Raw genomic sequence first — 15,976 nt, 5'->3', positions numbered from 1 at the left:
GCAGCATCTCAAGGCGCAGAGAGCAGAGAAGGCTGGCGATTGTCCAGAGCTTGATCTCTGCTCTGAGTTTTCAAGGACTCCCCGTTATAACACTGTGAAGGTAGAGAGGAAAAGTGAATGCAAACAGGGAAGGAAGTATAGTTTGTGTCTGACAATCCCAGAGTGGTTACAATTATTCACCTGATGCCTTTGCCAACATTTAAAGCTTTGTCTGGCTTTAATTAGATCACACGATCCACAAATGAATGTTCTAATTGTGCTGTGTTTGTCTCCAATAAGCTGTTGGATAGGATTAATTCTTTCCACAGAATGCCCAACGGAACAGTTCACTTTTCAATACAAATTAAGTGTAGTCACAAAAGATTACTACCTTTAGATCTTAAAAATATTGTTAAACAGTGCAAGTGAAGACACAGTTTGATATGACATTTTTTATACTAACCGTGTCAGTTATGGAGGAATTTAATACCATCTTGAAATATTTCTTATCCTTCAGATTCCCCTCTGTTGTTCTCTTGTTAGTGAAATCTTCCCAGAGGCCACGTGAGAATTAGTGGCCACCTCCTGCCCCTCTGCTCCCATTTACACTGCTGTTGGGGTGCACACCACATGGTTAGGCTTGGGCTCATTTAGTTTTGTATCCGTTTGTGTCCTCTGAATTACAAGCTCCTTAAGCCATCCTGACAGAGTAGGAAGAAAATTTGGATGACTTGGAGCACAGGTACATGAGTTTACACTTCTGCATTGTTTTGTTCTGATCCTATGATCCCAGGAGGCCATGGATGTTTCACTGCCTTCGTTTTTGATAAGCCACTTTCCCCAGACCGTAAATCCCGTACTCTCAGGGGTCTGAAAGTCCAAATGCCTTCAGGGAAAGGGTGGTAGGAGGAATGCAGAAAGCAGTGGATGGTGAGAGTCTAGGGCGCAGTAGGAATCTTGGTTAACCTGCCTTGCCCCGAGATCTCAGACGCACTTTCTTTAAACACAGCAGGGTTGCGCTCAAGCAGAAATTAACACCCAACTAAAGACCTTGCTTCACATCACCTGGTTTCCGGTTTGCACATAGCAGGGGTTCCCAAGTTGAGCTTAGCGGGAAGAACAATGGCAATATTCAAAATAATTAATAACAAGGATAGCCAGGGAATCAAAATAACATGTTTATAGCTCTAAGTATTACCCTGTAGCATCAGGTTTTAACCCCTTAGTTGCTGGATCAAGGGAAAGTCCAGGACTTCCCAGTGGAAGGGCCAGGGCAGTTGAGCCTGGTGAAATAGAATATCAGTCCTGAGAAAGACCCCCAGGCTTTAGTCAGAGAAACATCTTTTCACAACCCTGGCTAGCCACTTACTCTCCATGAGATCAAGTTGAATAATCTGTCTGAGCCTTAGTTTTCTCATCTGTAAAATGGCTTAATAATACTCACTTTGTGGGACTGTGGTGAGGACTAAGTGAACCAACATATGGAATGTTCCTGAAAGGCCTGGCACAAGCAGATGCTCACTCAGTGAAAGTAGTACCAGGCACTGTTGTTTACTATTATCATTAAAAGATAATAAGTGGTTATTGATTGAATGCAGACAGCTTGTCTCTCTGTTACTCATGCTTTCTGTAGTCAGATAATTCAGGTGGACCACAAGAGATCTTGGTTTACTATTGCCATCAAGATGGCTTACCCCAGGGCTCAGGGGCTGGGTGGGGGCAGTTCTGAAGGACATAAGGAGAAAGGGATGGGGGAGGCTTTGTTCCCTGGGCTGGAGCTATATGAAAGACTCCCAAGTCTTTAGATCACAGCATCCACAGGCCACTCCTGATCTATAAAAGCTCACTTTCTGATTTGTAGGCATTTTAAAAGACACAGATATTCTTATAAAGTTTCTTAGCTAGTGGTTATCTTCTGAGAGGCATGAGTGGCAAACTTGAGCCTCTTATGCTATAAATAAGAGATCTGCTACATAGGCATTTCCCTGGGTCAATCCCTCTGCTTTTGGAATCCCTCGCACTGCACTGATACATTCTCTAAATTGTCTCCTGGACATGCACTGGGTGTCATGATATGAGGAATCTCTATTGAGAAGGATGATCTGTCTATAGTCAGCACCACAGTACAGAGAAAAATATACTCTCCCCATGCAGGCAAAGGTTGACCACCCCATTCTCTTTAGTAACCCAGTCTAAAAGGCAGCATTTATTTTGTCTTATTTTACAATTGCTCTCAACATTCGCCATTCACTGTAGCTGAGTATACTCAGCTATCTGCAAAACAGCATCCCTGCATTATTGATGTGAGGGTCATGAGAGCTTGCCAAGTGTTTTTTTTCCATATTGCTTCTTTAACTGTGTGTTTACCAAACTAATTTGAGGGTACATGTTCAAATAGGATAGTTCCCAAACTAATCTAAAGCAATAAATATTTTTTTTTGCATTTTTGCTTATATGCTACAGAGTATCTTGAATGTGCCTTTTAAAATGATTCTTGGGTGAAGCATCAGAAAACGTAGAAATGGATAAAAGATAAAGTAGCAGTTTTTTTAGTGCCACACCCAGATATAACAAACCTTCATGTGTTATTTATGCCATCTTTCCTAGACATTTTTCACCCTTGTAGAAACCCTCTTGAACTAACATTTGCCACGTGGAATATTATTTCATCCTGAGAAAGATTCCGGACAGGGCCTGTGGCAGGTCTGGTTTTCTATTTTTTGTTGTTGTTGTTTTGTTTTTCTTTTTATTCTTTTCTTTTTTTCTTTTTTCTTCAGATACAATATGACCACATGGTTTATTCAGGTGAAGAAATTCTTAATTATCATTGGCAAAGGTCTGTTTTTTTAGAAGAAAGTAAATTAGAAAATTCAAGTATATACTCACAATAATGCCAAGAGGAACATCTATCCCACTCTGGATTTTCCATTTGTTTCCCTTAGTGATCAAAGCCAACCATGATAAGTTTAATATTTCCCATCACACTAAAGCTCTTTTCCTTCTCTTTAACCTCCTGACTCCAAAAAAGAGTTTTCTCTTATGGACAGAGTTAGAAACTATTTTAAAATTAACTCATATAATCTCTAAACTCACCTTTCCTAACTCCCATAAAAGCAAGCGCTTCTAGGATGGAACACAGAGAAAGAACCCATGGAATCCTCTAGAGGGGTCTTGAGAGTCTGGCATTGGCCCAGGTCATTGGCTACAGGCAGAGATTTGAAGCAGTCTGGAGGATCCACTGTGGCCTGGAAGCCCTTGACTTGGTCTCCCATCTTGGCCCTGTCATGGTGCTAGGCTGGGCATTTGGACCAAAGGTAACTTGACTGTGGGTCACATGCAAGGATGGTTCTGTACGGTGAGTTCTTATGCCTGCCTGCTCTGTACGCATCCCCACAAAAACGGGCTGGAACATGACCATTTGGTCTTTTTGTGCCTGCGATGGTAAAGGAAATGACTTCTCATCAGCTCATGCAATTGGTTATGGCTGACGGTAGTCCACAGAGCTTACTCTTCAACTTGAAAACTGATTACTATATCCTGAAGGTTATATTTTTAAAGGAAATTTTCCCCATGCAAAATGCTGGAATGTATTTTGTTCCTTGTTCACTTGCTGTTACATGTGTCATTGACTCCCAATCTCTGATGTGTTTCTCTGTTTTCTGTGTGTTGCAGGCAGCATAGTGTACCTCGGGATGATGGTGGGGGCGTTCTTCTGGGGAGGACTGGCAGACAAAGTGGGAAGGAAACAGTCTCTTCTGATTTGCATGTCTGTCAACGGATTCTTTGCCTTCCTTTCTTCATTTGTCCAAGGTTATGGCTTCTTTCTCTTCTGTCGCTTACTTTCTGGATTCGGGTAAGGTTTTCTCCTTCATATTTTATAGTAATGTGTTTATTCTTCATAATTGAACACATTCTCCACTCTAGAGAACCTTATTAGGAGGAAATTATCCCTTCACACATCTCCCTCCACATCCTCATGTCAGCCCTGGAAGCCACAATGCTGGTTCTTAGAAATGTAATTATCAACCTTTAAATACAGGAGCGAAGGGAACATACACCTATGTTTTCATAGCTGATTATTACTTCTAGAAGATGGGTATTGTTTTAAATGGAATGCCATTTCTATGGTAGAACACATTCATACATATATGCTGCTTCTGAAAATTTAACGTAAGTAGGAAATAGCTCTTGTCCTACCTGTTATGAACTAATTAAAGGTTTGAACCGTTCAAGCATGCTCTTAAATTCAGGATTAGAGTGTCTCAAATAAATGCTGTTTTATTGATCTATGTTAACTTGGCATATTTAACTTGGTAGAAAGCCTCCTTGAGACATAATTTTTAGTAAGTTCCTGACTTCTGTCGAATTAACAGAAGTTGCACTATTACCCAAATGCAGTGGTATAGTGTAGCTGATAGTGAAGTCATTTTCTTTAAAGAGCTTAAAGCACTTATTACTATACTGAATGAATTCATAAGCACAGAAAAACCTAATAGTTCAATAAGGAATATATGAGAAACTTTGCTTCAATAAGAAAAAAAATAGTAAAAATATAAAATTTTTGTAATGAATGGGTACTAGACTTAATGCCTGGGTGACAAAATAATCTGTATAACAAACCCCCACGACACAAGTTTACCTCTATAACAAACTTGCACATGTACCCCTGAACTTAAAAGTTAAAATATATATATATATATGTACACACACACATACATACACACACACACACACATATATATGTATAATTTTGATTCATAATTGAGAACTTAGAGACTTTTTTCAAGATACCTAACACAATGAATCTGTAGAAATAATATACAAATTTAAAAACTAAATGAAGAAAGTGAGGGTAATGGGGCTGGGTTATAAACTTTAAACAACCGTTGTGGTTGTTGATTATACACACCACAACCTACAAAGCAGAATACAGTTTTGTGAAAAGAGGTCAGAGGACTATAGCATGTCTTTCTTAATTATGTATAGTAGCATTTCCCATAGCTCCTCATATGCTACATTCTGCACGCAGTGAGCACTTAGCAAATACTTGAGTAACTTGCACACATTTTAGGAGCTTTCCTTAGAGTGAAGACAGTGCATTTCAGTAAACCAAGATGGCTGGAGAGTTTGGGAAAGTGTAAAATATTTTGTTCTTGGGGAAAAAAAAATGTTCAGAATCAGTCATTTGCTTTGTAGCAATGGAGAAAGGGGAGAGGAGGCTTTTTCTCCACAGGGGAGCCCCTTGGTGCTCAGTTTCTGAGATTGGCTACATACGCTGCTAACTTGGAGATGGATTTTGGATCATGGACTCACAGGGTTTCAGCAGACCTAAATGTTGAATGATTGAATGATTGAATGAAATGAATGAATGAAGAACAGATGTTATTTGGGGCTGTTTGTTAAAGGACCTTCTCAGTGAGTAGGTCCATAGGATAAGACATTCTTGCCACCAGGAAGGGCCAAGATTCCTTCTCCCTTTTGTTATCTATGTAATACCACTAGCCTGTCAAGAGAAAACTAACAGCATAGGTGCTGAATTTTCCAGTCCTTTCAGTTTGCAATCTTTTTTGGGAAATTTAAGCAATATCCAAAGACCCAAAAGTACATGACTGTGGTCAAATTATTGTGGCAATTTTAATTGCCAATCTGGATTGTGACATGGTCATCCCAACAGGCTGTAGAGAAAAAGGTCCATTGTGGTGGCTGCAAAATACTCCAAACCAATGGACTGTCCAGAAGCAAATTCAAGGGCAACATAAAAGCAGAGACAACTTAGATGTATTCTTGATATCATCCTCATTCCTGTTGCAGACAAATCATTTTTCAACCAGCAGGTCAGGACTGCTGGAGGCTGGGAATCAAGAAATCCAGGTGTGCCCTGCTCCTGCCCTTTATCATGGAGTCTTAGGAAAGTCACGCAGGCTCTCTTGACTGCTTTTTCTTTTGTAAAAGAAGACATTAGGACTTTGCATTCTTACCTTGGAGTGTGAAGATCAAATGAGATGATGTATTGAAAGTACAAGGTAGAGAAGATAATGTAGGATATCGTTTAGAAACACTCACTCATAGTTTGGCATTTCTTATCTCCTTTATTCCTCCTCCCATACATTTAGCTAAGCTGTACTATGCTGATTGCCTCAGTGTGACAGCAGGGGAGGAGGCAGAAAGAGATCCCTTTCTGGCTTTTAAATTTCAAGTCTGGCCCATGCAAGAAACAGAAAGGCCTAATCAGGGACAAAATATTTGGGAGAAAACATGGCAAGTAAAATCAAGCATAAATCAAGTTAATCTCTATAATAAACGGTGAGTACCTAGTCTGCGGGCAGTACAGAGGGGGAAGTCATATGAGCTTAGTTACCTTAGTCCAGGTGGCAAAACCTCTGCGGAGTTTTGTGGGATACAGCAACTGAGAGGACCTGAGAAATGAAGTTATTAAGGAAAATGAGGGAAGAAATCTGTATTGGTCAGCATTCTCCAAAGAGACAGAACCAATGGGAAAGAATGGATAGATTAGATGGATGGATGGACAGATGGATAGATAGATAGATAGATAGATAGATAGATAGATAGATAGATAGATATGAGAGAGGACTAATTAAGGCAATGACTCACACAATTATGGAGGCTGAGGAGTCCCATGGCAGGCCTTCTGCAAGCTGGAAATTCTAGGATGCCAGTAGCATGGCTCAGTACAAGTTTGAAGGCCTCAGAACCAGGGAAGCTGGTAATATAGCTCTCATTCCAAGGCTGAAGGCCTGATAACTCAGGGGGCTGCTAGTGCAAGTCCCAGAGTCCAAAGGCCAGAGAACCTGGACATCTGTTGTCCCAGGACAGGAGAGGAAGGATGTTCCAGCTCCGAGAGAGAGAGCAAATCAGAATTTCCTCTACCTTTTTGTTCTCTCCAGGTTCACAACTGATGGGATGGTACCCACCCATACTGAGGGCAGAACTTCTCCACTCAGTTTACCAATTTGCATGCCAATCTCCTCCAGAAACACCCTCACAGACACACCCAGAAATAATGCTTTACTATCTGCTATAGTTTGGATGTCTGACCTTTCCAAATCTCATGTTGAAATTTGATCCCCAGTGTTGAAGGTGGGGCCTGATGGGAGGTTTTTAGGTCATGGAGGTGAATCTATCATGATTAGATTAATGTGAGTGAGTTATTGCTCTATTAGTTCCCACGAGAGTTGGTTGTTTAAAAATAAGCCTGGCACCCCCAGCCCTCTCTTTTGCTCCCTCTCTCGCCATGTGATCTCTGCACATGCCAGCTCCCCTTTGCACTCTCCCCTGAGTGGAAGCATCCTGAGGCCCTCACCAGATGCCCAGTCTTCCAGCCAACAGAACCATAGCCAAATAAACCCCTTTTCTTTATAAATTGCCCCACCTCAGGTATTCCTTTATAGCAACAAAAATGGACTAAGACACCAGCTGTCTAGGTATCTGTGAATCCAGTCAAGTTAACACATAAAATTGACCATTGCAATATTTTTCTTCTTCACCAAAGTTTATGGGCTATTTTACTTTTGTTTGCTTTGTGAAGTGCTACCTTCATGGCCCAGGGTTTTTCTCAACAGCTCTAGGGTTTATCTGGGTACTCTGTTTCTGAGTCTCTGAGGAATCTCATCAAAGTCTCTTTTTCTCCAATTCCATTCCAATTCAACTCAAAAAACATTGCAACACCTACTCTACCCACTGGAAGCATGCAAGATTTTTCATGGATATAGCTGAGCCCTCACCTCAAGTTGCTTACAGTCTGTACAGACAGGCAGCTCTTCTAGTCCCCATCTTCCAAGAATTAGAGCCTGAAAAGAGGTCACAAGGGTCTTGGGAATATCACAGAGGAAGGAGAAAACAATAATAACATTGTGAATAAGAAAATTTCCATTTAAATGCTCTTCTTGTTTTCAAAGGTGTGTCATATTTAAACCCTTCATTCCCATTACTTATTAACTCAGTACAGAAGCAGCTGAATTTTTATCTATTCTCATTTTATTTAAACTTTCTTTATTAAAACTTAAGCCAGAGAATCAAGATTCTCATCCTAGAGACCTTAAATGAAAGACCATGTGGTATCAACTTAAACAACTCCCTCCAACCATATCTGATCCAGTTTTAAAATTGAGAAAAACTAAATGAAAAAACATTCCAAAATGTTGGTAATGTTTCTTTTGTGGGCCTCTGGTGCACAGAGCCCCCCACACTCCACGCATTTCCTAGGAGTACAGTACTTGCCATCCTTTCTGCTTTGAAGCTTCTTCTCCCAGGACTCTCCCACTCACAGCTTCCCAGAGGCTTTTCCTTAGACCACACACCCAATGGGTCTCAGACAGTTTCCTGTTTTGTCTCCTTGGCAGTACTTACAATTGATGCCTGAAAATATTTACTTTTTATGTTCTTCTTTCTCTCCTCCACCAGCATGTAAATTCCAAAGGGCTGGGACTGTCATCTTGCTCAACATTGCTTAATTGCCCATGGCAGGGTGGGTGGGAGTGGGTGTTGTAAAAGACAGTGGAGTTCAAGCAGCAACCAGCATAGTCTGACTTGCAGCCATCTGTGGCATTGGCTAGTTAACCATGAAGTGAAATAGATAGGAAGTCTACTCAATTCTTACTTGATATGTATAAGTAGAAAACTTCTATGACAAGTGAATGAAAACCTAACTTGCATCATAAAAACAGAGTCATGTCCCCTCCATCATTCCCAGACTGGAGCTGGATTACAGACCCAGAACCAACTGAATGAAGGGGAGGCTGGTCCTCCTTGAAGAAGGATCTTGGTACACAGCTAAATATTTATACTGTTAATCTTTCTCCCAGCTTCCCCAAAGGGACTGAAGGCCTTTTACCAGGAAGAGTGTACATGGGGTGAAGGAAATAATCAGACTTCTCAGGGCTTGTGGACACTGGCTCTAAACTGACACTAATTCCAGGAGACACAAATGTCACTGTGGCCAACCAGCCAGAGCAGGGACTTATGGAAGGCAGGTAATCAATGGTGTTTCAGCTCAGGTCTGTTTCACAGTGGGCCCAGTGAGTCAGGCACTGAATCCATCCCGTGCCTAATTCCACACTTCTGGACTGCATAATTGCAACAGACCTACTCAGCAGCTGGTAGAATCCCCACATTGGTACAGAATCCCTACATTTAATTGGTACAGGGCCTGTCCATCAACTTCATTTACTAGGAATTTTAGAACAAAGAGAAGTTCTAGGTCAGAGAGTCCAAACTTTTCATTTTGCAGATTGAGGTGCAGTGGTGGGACCAGGAGTAACTCAGCTAGGACTTAAATTGCAATTAAAGTCAATTTAAACTTGCAACTCTGTAAATAAGTAAACTGTACATTGTGAATACAAGGTTTGCCTGTGTGTTGATTTTATCAAAATTGCTACAGATTTCCAGTTGCTATGTCTTATTTCATTGCTGAAGCATCATTAGCAGCACTGTTTCTGCATACAAAGGGGACTGGAAGGAGTTCTTATTTTATTTTATTTTGTTGTTTTATTTTGTTTTTTGAGATGAGATCTCTCTCTGTCACCCAGGCTGGAATGCAGTGGTGCAATCGTGGTTCGCTGCAGCCTTGACCTCCTGGGCTCAAGTGATCCTCCTACCTCAGCATCCTTAGCTGGGACCACAGATGCATGCCACCACACCCAGCTAATTTTTAAAAAATTTTTGTGCAAACAAGGTCTCCCTGTGTTGCCCAGGCTGGTTTCAAACTCCTGGATTCAAGAAATCCTCCTGGCCTTGGCTTTCCAAAGTGCTGGGATTGCAGGCATGAGCTGCTGCACCTGATCAAGTTCTTGTTTTAAACTGAGATCTTCTTGGGTTTATATTTTATTGTCTCCACATGTGCTTTCCTCTTAATTCATCAAACCAAGTCATGAGCATATCTTCTTAGAAACACAAATATGTCCAGCTGACATATTGTGTGTGACTTTAAATGTTTGTTCAGTACAATGAATGATTTTCCTGCCTGGGGACAACAGTGTTTCGTGGGAAGGAGGACTAGGACATCACCAATTATTCATCTGTCTATCACTTTCCTAAACGAATCTCACACCAAGAAACAGACACTTTCCTCCCCTCTTTTGTTACAGAAAATTAGAAAGATGGGAAATGGAGTTGGCACCATTGATTCATTTTCATTTGACCCAGAATTAAATTATTTGTATCCAGTCACTGTTAATTACGAGAATGATAGTACTTTGGATGCCAGGCAATATCAGAGTCGGGAGCTTCCCACTGAAGGCCTGGCATTGCTAAGCAGGAAGGTCAGGAGAAAAATATAACAGCAACAGAAATTAAAATGAAATTTCAATGTGTCTGTATATCATAAATTAAAGAATAGTAATTTCTTCCTCTGTGAATAGAGCCTACCAAATGTGTACTTCATAGCTATTTGCAATATTCACTCATTAGCTGTATTGAGTTACAGTAAGAATACCTTGGCTTTATAGAAATCATCATCATTAACTGGAATTATTCAGAGTACGTTTTATGTAGTATCCCATTTATTTCCACAGTTGTTTTAAATACTTAGTCATGTAAAAATGGTGTGCCTTTTTTATTAGAAAATTGAGGCACGGATTGATTATTGCTTCCAAATGTTCAACAGACTCCCAAGTCTTCTGAATTTTAGTCTGATTCTGAGCTATGAGATTTTTCCCTTCAACGTAGTCTTTTACTTAAAATAATCATATTGGAAAAATGCAGTCATTTAAAATTGTTTAAGACTTTTAAAATGTATTTTATCGAATACCTCTCTAGTGCTTGCCCCGTAAGAGATGCTGTGTTCAGCACTTTATACTAGTAAAAATTGGCTCTCATTAGTGACCTGATGAGAATGATGCATGCATTATTCATATATCTTAACTATACTTTATAAATGAGGAATTTGAAGTACAGAGAGGTTAAGTTCCTATCTGAGGTCACACAGTAAGTAATGTAATCAGGTTTCATACCTAGGCAGTCTGGCTCCAGGGCCCATGCTCATAACCATCAGGCTGTGCTGTGCTTCAGACTCAACCAGAAATGTCTCTGATTTCATATGGCACAAGGTATACATGATATGTGCTCATACATGTTTGAACAGATCAGTCCAAAAATATCTCTGGCCCCGAGCATCAGAATGGAAAGACCTTCCCCGATATGTAAAATGAGGCAACAGTCAAGATTATCTTTAATCCAAAAATAACCTCAAACCCAAATTGTAAACAGTGGGTGAGTGTTTTCTTAGAGCTACATTGTCCAACATGGTAACCACTAGCTTCATGTAGCTACCAAGTACTTGAAATGTGACTAGTCCGAGTTGAGATGTGCTGTAAGTGTAAAATACATAGCAGTGGATTTCAAAGATCTAGAACATATAAAAGAATGGAAAATATCTCAATAGTTTTACTTTAATTATATGTTAAAATAATATTTTACATATATTGGGTTAAATTAATATATATTAAAATTAACTTTACATGTTTTTTTGTTTTAATGTCTTTTCTAGAAAAATTTAAAATTACATATGTGGCTCACATTTTCTATTGGAAAGCACTGTTAGGCAATGCTTTTTACTTTCCAACAAAAAGGCTGACCTTTTGGACACACTTTGTTTCCCAGTATACCCTTCGGCAAAGGTACTATTGATCACAAAGGAGAAGGAACAGAACAAAAGATCTTCCAGACCCACAGTGTATAATTGTGAAAAATTAGCCATATGCACTCTTTAGAATTCACTCCGTGGAGCCCACAGCAGGAATCTGTGTGCTTCATGCCTGTACCTCCAACAACTGGTGATGTGCCTGGCCCAGAGTTTGACTGGGTGAGGGGGTGGATAGAGGGATAATGGGTGGATAATGGGTAAATGAAGGGTGGGTGTGAGGATGAGTGCAGGAATGAATGAGGAAATGTATACAGCAAGAGGCTAGATACATCTGCATGTTTTATCATTTATTATAGAACATCATAATGATCATTGCCATCTTTATTCATGTCACCTTTAGATGCTATGGGAAGGCATTCTTCCAACTCTATCAATAGCTAATTTTTTTTCAAGACAGTATTAAAGTCCTGATCCATGACTATGCCACTTCCCTCAGTGGTATTAAGTCTGCTACTGTGGATGCATAGACCTCCACAGTTTTAGGGGGTTAGGCCACCAATCTGATAGCAGACCAGGGCTAAGGGAGTTGAATTGCAGCTATTTTCTTAGCAATGCAGTTTTTCCCACAAATTATATACTTAAAGATCAGTATTTTTTAAATAACCACTTTTTCTACTCATTATTCTACTCATAGTTTACATAATATTTAGAAAATGACAACTTCATATATTGAAGAATATTATTTTTCAGATTGTGGCTTTGGAAATTGAAGGACTAAAGCTACCCAAATCATCCATCCTTTGGCATTGCCACTGGGCACAGGAAATTCTTGTTCTTGATTTGATGATGAGTTCAGTTACCAGTATGTGTTTTTCTCCCATTTCTATCTTTATCACTAATAGCAAACATGTGCCTTCTGATCTATACAGCAACCTTATTTTCTGTGCCGACCTAGCCTATTCAGAAAGAGCATTAGGTCTGTGCTCTTTCATCTGAGCCTCTGAACAATCTCCCCAAGGTCTGTGATATTCTATTTACTTTCATAAAGTGGAAGAGACTGAAAGGTTCATCTTTGGACTGCTGTTCTAATCCCTTATTTCTGGGTCCAATTTATAACATAATAAATTGGTTCAGAATTGCTTTGCAATTTGCTTGACAATTCAGTGTCTTCTCTCCTTTTTGTTGATTCCGAGTAAGAATTAAAAGAACATTTTTCATGCAAGTTATTTGTAGTTGTGATTCCTGACATAGGCCAGACCATTCACTGATCTTTTTATAATCCTGTAATATTTGTCTTATAAAAGCTGTCAGAGTCAGCTCTTGGTAGACCCTGCCCTCTGTTTATTATTTGTATTGAACATGTGACTTTACAAAAATTATTCAACTTTCTCCTTAATTATGTTCTTGCAGAATGCCCCATTTTCCAATGGAAATGGGAGATGGAAGATTGAGGTAAAGGACTGCTTGACAATTATACTGTGAAATAAGTTAGAATGAATTATTCTTTGTTACATGCTAGATAGAAAATTAAAGCAGAACAGAATTATTCAGTAGAATCCCTTCTCAAGACAAAGAATCATCAAACATTCCATAATTTATCTCGAAAATGCCATGCTTCAAGCCATTTTAAGTATAGTTACTCTTTTTATCTGTAACCTCCCTCTTGCATTGCAGAAACCTGAACCCCTCCCCACCTTTTCCTGAAACAGCCTGCGTGCGTACATCAGTGTGATGAAGCATGGGAACAAACATCATCCCCACTGGGTTGCCATCTGAACTGGAGTAATATGAGGCATCGCTGTGAAATTCACAGGGTTAAGACAGTCAGGCTTTCCAGTTTCCCAGTGAGGTTTGTGCAGAGAGGCAGACTTGGCATACTCTGTCATCCTGCTGTGCTAAACTGATTTAACTTGTGTGCCGCACATTTCCCAACAGAGGAGAAATTTTGTCTGCAATGCTAACACATTCTTTGCTTTACACAATATACCACTTGTGAATTTGCCTTAGATTATTGAGGAAAATAAATGAATATGTTTCATGATATTTACCAGATGCCTAGTATTGAGTCGTGTGCAGACCTATTGAGGTATTGTGCGTGTGTGTGTGTGTGTGTATGGTGTGTGTGTGTCTGGGTCTGCTTGCCTGATTCATTCTAGGAATGTGTTTAATACAGAATATTTTAGTTTCTTTATATTTGGATAATTAAAGTTGCAAAAACCGAAAACTAATATTACTTAAGGAATAACTCCAACTGAAATTTCAAATATTAGCATTCTATTTCATTTGTATGAATTAAGTTATTTTGAATCTGGCTAATCTCACACCTATGTAGAGTGTGAATTTCCATTGTTATTCCTTCTTTGCCTCTTATTACCAAGGATAATTAAGGTTTGACATTTTTGACAGCTAATAAAATAGACTTAATATCCAATACTGAGAAAAATTCTTTATAAGCCGCTCTGATCTCATTGCTTCATTTATGTAAACATTCCATTAAGTATAACTTGAAAAAAAAGAACTTGAGCAGATTTCAACAGTAACTAACTGATCATTATATAATGAACACTAAACTCTCCATGTTAACTGGATTTAAGGGTGTGTTACCCATCAGTTAATGTAAAAGATATTTGTGTCTTATTTTATAGACTTTTATATAAAACCAATTATATTTTCCACATTAGCCCCCCACTGCAAAAGTTTCTGAACCCTAGCGCTATTAATATTTTGGACTGGATAGTTCTTTTTTGTAAGGAGCTGTTCTGTGAGTTGTAGGGTGTTTAGCAGCATCCCTGGCCTCTACCCTCTAGATGCCAGCAGCACCCCCCAAGGTATGACAACTTAAAGGTCTCCAGAAGTTGCCAGACATCTGCAAAGAGCAAAGAGGGGGCAAAGTCAACTCTATTTAAGACCTACTGATACGTGAGAATTTAAGGACTTTCATTTAATTTTTTTATTTCTTCATATATTTTCAGAAATTGTATCTCAGTGTAATAAACAAAAAACAACAAATAAGGAAATTTTTAACTCCTCACATGCAATATTGAGGTAGAATCATAATGGGAAACTTCTTTTTAATTTATAAGATTTGGGGGCGGGGGAGTGGCAGATTTTTCTCATCTTCAAAATTTATCAGAGGAATCAAATTATGTTGTAAGACCTGAAAGCTCTTGCTTTATCTCTTCCCTAAATATTTTTCTGATGATCATTACAGCATCTGCAACCTCTTTCTGAAATGCTCACAGGTGTTACAGAAGCTCCTGGAATGCCCAGTGGGATTGCCCAGTGTCCTCTGAGCAGTTCTAAGGGAGCTCTCTCTATGACAAGGACCATCAGATCATTTGGTCAAGAGGTGACCACAGCAACTAAGGCATAGAGCAACTTGGGAACTCTTTGTGGGCTCCATTGCTGTCAAAACTTTCAGTCCAGAACCCTCAACTTCTATTATGGTCATATTGGTTCACAAAGTGAGGTGTATCTTTCTATTCACTGGAGATACTTAAATCATCAGAACAGATTACTCCAGGAGACTTGGTATGTCAACTACAACATTGAAGAGTCTGGGAAATTCAGTTATTTTGCGTGAACACTTAGCACATGTCCCCTGGGCCAGTTAATGGGGACTCAAGAATGAATATGATATAGTCCCCGCCTTCAAGGGGTATATGGGGTGTGAAACACTAGTAATAGTAATAGTTTTTTCTCTGCTTAAAGGACATCACAGTAGTACAAGGAGTAATTTTTTCCCCAAAGTAGATGATCAGTCCACAATAAGAAATGTGAATGCTTGGATTGTTTTATATATTGCTGAATCTAAATAACTTTGCAAAGAATTTAAATAGAAGCCTTCTCTAATTCTTCAGTCTCACTTATCCCTCAGTATTCCTTAGCAGTTCCTTGCAGCCTGCTTTACAAATATTGAGAGACATCCAGAAAAAATAACCATGTGAAAAAGAGTCATTGAATAAAAACCAGCTGGATTGCCTAGAAGCCCCTACAAGTTGGTATATTCTTATGTAACAATGATTTGTTTAAAACTAATAGGCAAATCTATAGTCTTCCACTTGAAATTATAGCCACACTGCAAAAAAAAAAAAAAAAAGGAAAGAAAGAAATTATAGCCACACCAAAGTACGTTTATCTTGGTCCAGAGGGTGCTGGCATATCCTGACATACAATTGTGCCTTCACGGAATTTAAGTTATAGTTATTAACAGGATGTCCAGAGTCCTGATGAAACATTAATGAGGATGTGAAAAGTCAGTAAAAACTAGGATTATTTTTATGCCTTGAGAAGTGAAACCATAGAGTAGGGAGCTGGGATTTTATGGTGCAGAGAAACGGATTCTTCACATCAGATGAAAAACAGGAGTATCATAAAATTATTTGTGACACAGACATT

The 15,976-nt window shown here is 39.2% G+C and overlaps 1 protein-coding gene across 4 annotated transcripts in view; it reads left to right on the top strand.

Moving 5' to 3' along the window:
• LOC105475122 (synaptic vesicle glycoprotein 2C) overlaps positions 1 to 15,976 on the top strand; it is a 270,506-nt gene that overhangs the window by 106,409 nt on the left and 148,121 nt on the right. For all 4 annotated transcript variants that reach the window (XM_011730131.2, XM_011730129.3, XM_024790743.2 and 1 more), the window contains exon 3: positions 3,652 to 3,832. In XM_011730131.2, coding sequence (XP_011728433.2) covers positions 3,652 to 3,832 — 181 coding nt within the window. The remainder of the gene's footprint in view (positions 1 to 3,651; positions 3,833 to 15,976) is intronic.

The sequence above is a fragment of the Macaca nemestrina genome, chromosome 6, assembly GCF_043159975.1.
Source record: "Macaca nemestrina isolate mMacNem1 chromosome 6, mMacNem.hap1, whole genome shotgun sequence".
Classification (NCBI taxonomy): domain Eukaryota; kingdom Metazoa; phylum Chordata; class Mammalia; order Primates; family Cercopithecidae; genus Macaca; species Macaca nemestrina.
The sequence above is the reverse complement of the archived record's forward strand: the minus strand, read 5'-3'. Positions and strand labels throughout refer to the sequence as shown.